The sequence below is a fragment of the Megalobrama amblycephala genome, linkage group LG5, assembly GCF_018812025.1.
Source record: "Megalobrama amblycephala isolate DHTTF-2021 linkage group LG5, ASM1881202v1, whole genome shotgun sequence".
NCBI lineage: Eukaryota > Metazoa > Chordata > Actinopteri > Cypriniformes > Xenocyprididae > Megalobrama > Megalobrama amblycephala.
Window position 1 is genome coordinate 324,573 of NC_063048.1, and position 7,120 is coordinate 331,692.

Genomic DNA, 7,120 nt, shown 5'->3' on the forward strand with positions numbered 1-7,120 from the left:
TTTCAAACACTACAGCGCATTAACCTTTAGCGCCACTCACTGGACATTTCATTTCAGAACTGCCTCTGTACTGCGTTCCAAATTATTATGCAAGTGACGTATCAGTAAGATTTCAGTACAATACACATTCAGATTTTAGTTTTTCTAAGAAAATGTTTGTTTGTTTATTTCTCCATGTCTTTTTAGATAACTGGTATCAATCTCAGACAAAATAATTTGCCAGATCTATGGAAACCCTACTTAGAGGCTGTTCCACATTATTAAGCAAGTCACAGTTTTCATGCAATATGGGGAGGAAGAAAGATCTTTCTGAAGATGAAAATACCTGTTTGCTGCTCAACACTGGCTTTTTTATAGCTGCCCTTTTAATACAATTAATTTTTTTGACAGAAACTTTCCTTAATAAGCCTTTATCTGACTTTGTTCTGCTGTGCTCTAAATCACTCACAAATCTTATGATAATTTGATAATCTCCATTCAGTTTCACACAATATTAGTTGTTTTCATGCCTTTTGCACAACATTGCATCATTTCATGCTTTTCATCTTTTCTTCCTCCCCATATTGCATGAAAACTGTGACTTGCCTAATAATGTAGAACAACCTCTAAGTAGGGTTTCCATTTACCTAAGTAGATCTGGCAAATTATTTTGTCTGAGATTGATACAGTTATCTAAAAATACATGAATAAACAAACAAACAAACATTTTCTTAGAAAAACTAAAATCTGAATGTTTATTGTACTGATATGTCACTTGCATAATAATTTGGAACACGGTGTATATGTTCAACAACCAGACTCACATTCATCTGTTTCAGGTAAAACCGAACGTGCTTTTAGCGCCACTCACTGGACATTTCAGTTTGAAAGTGTCGCAAAATGTTCAAAAAGCATCACAATTGTCACATGTCTGTTTTTGCACCTTGTTCTGTTAGTCACATGTTCTCTTTGTTCAGTTTCCTGCCACTTGTTTGTATCCATGGTTACCCTCATTAGTTGATTTGTACCAGCTGTGTCTTGTTAATTAGTCTTAATTGCTCCAGTTTCCTTTTGTAGATAAGCGCTCAGTTTCAGTTCAGTCTTTGTCCTGTATTGATTATGTTATATGGTGTCTGTAGGTGTTATTTCCTGGTGGTTTAATTGTTCCTAATACTCCATTAAATGTTTTGGAAGATATCTCCTTTGTCATGCATTGAATACTACAACACCCACTGTGACAATAGGCTTGTTTGAGATCTGCGCAGAACTGATCACCGTGAGTTGCAGTTAACTGATACTAAAACTAAAACCATCTAAAAAACACAACAAAATGACTAAAACTTTAATTAAAATTAAAGGGATAGTTCACCCAAAAAATGAAAACTCTGTCATCATTTACTCACTCATGATGTTCCAAACCTGTATGAGTTTCTCTGTCGTGAAGGATGTCAGTAATCAAACGGCCATTGACTTCCATAGTAGGGAAAAACAAATACTATGGAAGTCAATGGCTACTGTCGACTGTTAGATTACTGACATCCTTCAAAATCTTTCAGTTCAACACAAGAAAAACTCATACAGGTTTGGAACAACGTGAGTAAATGATGACAGAGTTTTTAATGAAAGTTTTAAAATAAATTATAATAATAAAAAAAAAAAATGAATTCAAAATATTAATAAAAACTATAGTAATATCAATATCAATGACATAAAACAATGCTGGTCTTGTCTCCGTACAGAGATTAGAGGTTTAATTAGACCTACATATTTAGAGATCAAAGCTCTCCACGTGGGTGCTCAAGCTTTCTCACTGGTGTAGGTGGAAGAAAAGGACATCAAAAGAGAAACTTTATCAGATAGCAGAAGAGGGAAACAAATGAGAAATTTTTTTATCAGTGCAGTCTGTGTTTGTGACAGTTCACCACATGATCTCACATGCACTAACATAAAGGAAGAACTCCACACTGAAGCAGGAGCTTCACAGGTGAAATATTCCTCTCTTCTCAGCTCCGTCAGAAGATCTTTGAAGATGAGCCGCTTTGAGGTACAGTATTTTAAACACAGATATTAATTTGATGAAAGTACATTTGTTCACAGTCGATTATACAAAAATGTGCTATTAGAACTGCGTGCTTTTATTCAAGTCAAAGTTTAGACATAATGAGTGAATATTAGATTAGTGTCATCTCATTTATTTATATAATGGTTTATTCAATACAGATCGTTTCAAAGCAGCTTCGCATTAATAAATAATAAAGAACAGTGTTAATGTTGTACAATTCATTGCATATGAAACAAATTCAATTTCAGTAGTCATTATTCAGCTCAAGTCAATAACAGTGTCAATGTTGCAAATTAATGTCATTCCCATCTGTGTCTTAAATCAATAATATTAGTGAATGTTTATTGTGTATTAAACCACAATTTCTGTCTATGCTTTATACTGTTTTAATGAACGTGTTGGAGTGAGTAATATTTAAAACGTAAAATGTTTTACTTAAAAAGAGAAGTAGATGCGTTCAGAATGTGCAGAAATATCCCTGCAGTCTGTGTAAGTCTGGTAAACAAGGGTAAACAAGACGCACATTTTAAACCAGGACACAAACGCCTTTCATTTATGGTAAATATGACCGTGCTATCATTATCTTATCTGATATCTGTACAGAAGCAACCATGATGCAGAAATATTTGCATAGCTTCCCTCTCACACATGCAATTAGGCAAAACTTGCATTCCCTCGTGAAACAGTAAACCTTAACATACTTTTAGCGTACTTATTGTGGACGTATTATAAAAGAATATAGTGTCAACTCCATGTTAAGTTTAAATTAAATGAAAGCTGTATTATAGTTTATATTTATATAATTAAATGCAATTAGTTGAACTTTAGAGAGTTTTTTTTTTCTTCATATGTAATTCCATAATTACTTCTATTGTCTTTTAAATCTGGTTAAAGTGCAGTTCTGAATCTACTGACAAGCATTTATAGTAAACTAAAATATACTTTAATGTCATTTCCGTTATGTATGTTAGTAAACACAGAAATGCACTTCTTTAAAGCACTAAAAAAGATTAAAATAGTGATTTAAAATGTACTTCAAAGTAAAACTTAATTTGACATTACTGTAAAGTACACCATGTGTAAAGTACTCGAGTGTAAGAAACATAATCGTGAAAGTGTTATCTTTTATTTCGTTAATATTATCTGCAATTACAGTAAAGATTTAAAATACACTTCAAGTGCCCATTCAATACAATCAAGTGCTCTTCTTTTTCACAAGGCAGGAGCTTCTGTCTGATATACAAATGTTTTCATAAAAACCCTGTGAGTACTGTCTGGTTTCTATTGCTCTTTATAATTTCTCTCCATCCGTCTGTCTCTTTCCTCTCAAGGTCACTCATACAGCTATGAGTCCCGGCGTGATCCCCGACTATGAATATAACTACAGTGATGATGAAGATATACAGCCTTGTAACCTGACAGGTTACCACGAGCATGAACTGCCAATCCAAACGTACATCTACTCTCTGATTTGTGCGCTCGGCCTGGTGGGAAACGTTTTGGTCCTCCTAACGTACTGCTTCTACAGGAAAGCAAAATCCATGACCGATATCTTCCTGGTTAACGTGGCGTTGGCGGATCTCCTGTTCGTCGTCGCGCTGCCGCTGATCATTTACAACGAGCAGCACAGTTGGAGCATGGGCACGTGGGCTTGTAAGTGTCTGCGAGCCGCCTACAGCATCAACGTGTACAGCAGCACGCTCCTGCTCGCCTGCATCAGCGGCGACCGCTACGTCGCCATCGTCCAAGCCAGGCGATCGGTCCGGATTCGATCGCAAGCTCGGGCGTACAGCCGGCTCGTCTGCTCGGTCATATGGCTGCTTGCGTTTATTTTGTCTTTGCCTACGTTCATATATTACCAGGTGAAAGAGAAGGAATGCTTGAACATCTTTGAGGAGGACGAAACCGCCATGCTGATGAAGATCCTGATTCCCAGCCTGCAGATGGTCGTGGGGTTCTTGGTGCCGTTGATGGTCATGACGTTCTGCTACTCGTGCATCATGGCGACGCTGCTCAAAGCCAAGAACTTCCAGAAGCACAAGGCGGTCCGAGTGGTTCTGGCCGTGGTCCTTGTTTTTGTCCTTTGCCATCTGCCTTACAACGTGACGCTCCTGGTCTACGTCAGTAAACTGTTCAGTGAGAGAAAGTGCAAGGGAGAACAGCTGACTCTGATGACGCTGTCCATCAGCAGGAGCGTGGCCTACCTTCACTGCTGCCTGAATCCCATCCTCTACGCCTTCATTGGGGTTCGATTCAGGAGCCACTTCCTTCAGATCCTACAGGACTTGCGGTGCCTGGGGAAAAAGTACATTTACTCGGGACGCTCCTCTCAGCAGACCTCTGAGCTGTACGTATGGGCGAACAAAACCGTCGCCGGACACAATCATGACAACCAGTCGTCATTTTCAATGTGACAACGTAAAACGTCTGACAGATCGCTGTGTGGTTGTTCTCAAGAAAGCAGAAACTAATTTACCAAAATGAAACTCAAGTTCTGTTATGAAAAATATACTGTGTATTTTGGTAACACTGTAGAATAATGTCCCATGAGTCAATGCATTACCCAACAACGAGCAATACATTTGTTTACATCCAAGAAGACGTGTAATATTCTATGTTAATGATAGTTAATAAAAACATAACTATTCGTTGTTGGTTCATATCAGCTCAGGTCCATTAAATAATATTAACATACAACTGGTGATTTTAAATAATGCATTAGAAAATTAACATTAACTAAGCTTAATCAATTCTTTAGAAGTGTTTTGTCATTGTTAAACATTATTGGAAAGTGTTACCAAACTTTCTTTTGAAATTACTGATATGAAAGATAATATTTTTGAATGTAAGCTAAATTTTGTGATGTTTTCTTTGTCTTATTCAGATACTTTTGTACAGTAACTTTACTGTGGTCCGACTACTATAACTCACGCCTGATTTGCAAGGCAAATGCTTTTCAGCCTTGTCAACAATGTGGTATTAAACCATATGAGTCTAGAAATGTGTGAAGGTAAAAATATATTAGGCTTGTAAATGGCTCAATATATATAGCAATATTCAAAACAAGCTTTGAGAAGAAAACAAAAACATTTAAACATTATTACTAAAGCCTACTGTATCATACTCTATACGCAAATCAACATGATCAAAACGTTGCTGATAAACCTGTCACACACAATCTCCTCCAGTCCTTCTGTCGTCTGATTGATACTTCAGACATTTTTTTATCAAATAAAAGGTCTTTTAGTATAATTGTACAAACGTCCTCCTTCAGCTCGTGCTTCACGTGTCTTTCTGCTCTGAAATATATGCTGATATTCATAAAGTAAATTTAAGAACAGCTTTCATATTGTTAGTAATATTTCAAGTTGAAATACTGGACTGATTCAATTTCAGTTTGATTATCCAGACATCATATATATGTGATTATCAAATATGATCATCATCTTTTGAGGAAGGTGTATTTGTTCATCTCTCAATCATCATTGCATTGCATTGCATTATATGTTTTAAAACTACAGAGATTTGATCATAATCTAAATATCATCTTACTAAGACATATTGGCAGATATTGATATTTATATGCATTTTATGTCAGTATCTGCTATGCTGTTATAAAGATCTGATTGATTTACAAGAATCAGAATTTCATCTTACTTTTTGTCCATATAAATATCAGCATATGTGCCGAATTTAATATTTCTGCTCAGTTTGTGCCTCTGAATAAAATTAAAACCCTCTATGGTATGGTGTTTCCTCCAAGCATCATGGTCTATTTTAGTTTGTCCTTAATAAAATAAGGCACCATTTGATTGATCAACATATCTCAGGACAGAATAACTCAAATAATCAATAAAAGTGCAAAAAAAGACCAAAACATGACCAAAGGAGGTCCATTTTGTGTCCTGTTTCAGCACATGGGCACGTCACATGACTCCATATTTTTGCAAATGAAAAGTGCTTTTTTCACGTGTTTGTATCCATTTAATCACCCACAGAAAAATACAAGTCACCTTCACTGGCAAGTAAAGAAGTATTTTCAAGAACTTTACATTATATATCATCAAATGTGTGTGTTATATATCACAAAAACTGTGTCTCGCCTCAAGGCAACATTGTATCTTAATGGAATCACATAAGGCCATACAGGCATAACAGGTTTGAATACAAATGTATTATATTTGTATTCAATATATGTTTGCATTTTCACATGAATTTGTAATGCACTTATAAGAATAGTAATTCACATACTATATCTGCATATATTATGATCTGCACATTTTCTAAAGCACTTCATAAAGCTATAAAACACAGGTAGCACTGGCAGCTGATGAGGGTGATGATGAGGAGTCACACTGTGATGAGGAAGATGAAATCATAGTGACAGTCCATCAGGGAGAGGGAAGATGGAGATAAGGATGAAGATGAATATGATAACTTGATATAATAACATAAAGATATGACGGTTTGGTAATATTTGTGTTCCACTATGATACAATGTTGCCTGAGAGTAACAGCTGGATATAAAGTGTTACTTTTTATTAAATATGAAACTTTTAATACATTAAAAACTGGATAAATTTGTTTGTTCAAGTGTCTAGTTAAAGAAATTGATGTTTTCAATAAATATATTTCTTTTTTCTACATGAAAAAGCCAAATATTTCCATTTTTTCATTATGGTACAATGTTGCCTCAATAAAAAACGTATAAAAAAAAAATTAATTAAAAATTTATGAAAATGTTTATTGATATTGTTAAAGTGTCACAACACAAATCATTTTTTCCTCATTGATATCATATTGCTTGAGCTCCATATTCTCATTATATCATACTATATGAGCCATTAAAGCCTGCTGTATGACATGTGATACTCAAAAGACATGCATTTTTAATATATATTTTGTCTAAGTTTTAATAAACTGCTCAATTTATAAAATAATTATATATATATATATATATATATATATATATATATATATATATATATATACAGGTCCTTCTCAAAAAATTTGCATATTGTGATAAAAGTTCATTATTTTCCATAATGCAATGATAAAAATTAAACTTTCATATATTTT

The 7,120-nt window shown here is 34.7% G+C and overlaps 1 protein-coding gene across 1 annotated transcript; it reads left to right on the forward strand.

The window, feature by feature from the left end:
* The first annotated feature begins 1,692 nt into the window (after positions 1 to 1,692).
* Positions 1,693 to 6,636, forward strand: ccr6b (chemokine (C-C motif) receptor 6b). The gene is made up of 2 exons (XM_048190319.1): positions 1,693 to 2,023; positions 3,373 to 6,636. The coding sequence occupies exons 1-2, from the start codon at positions 1,856 to 1,858 to the stop codon at positions 4,453 to 4,455; spliced, it is 1,251 nt and encodes a 416-aa protein (XP_048046276.1). The 5' UTR covers positions 1,693 to 1,855; the 3' UTR covers positions 4,456 to 6,636.
* Positions 6,637 to 7,120: the final 484 nt, after the last annotated feature.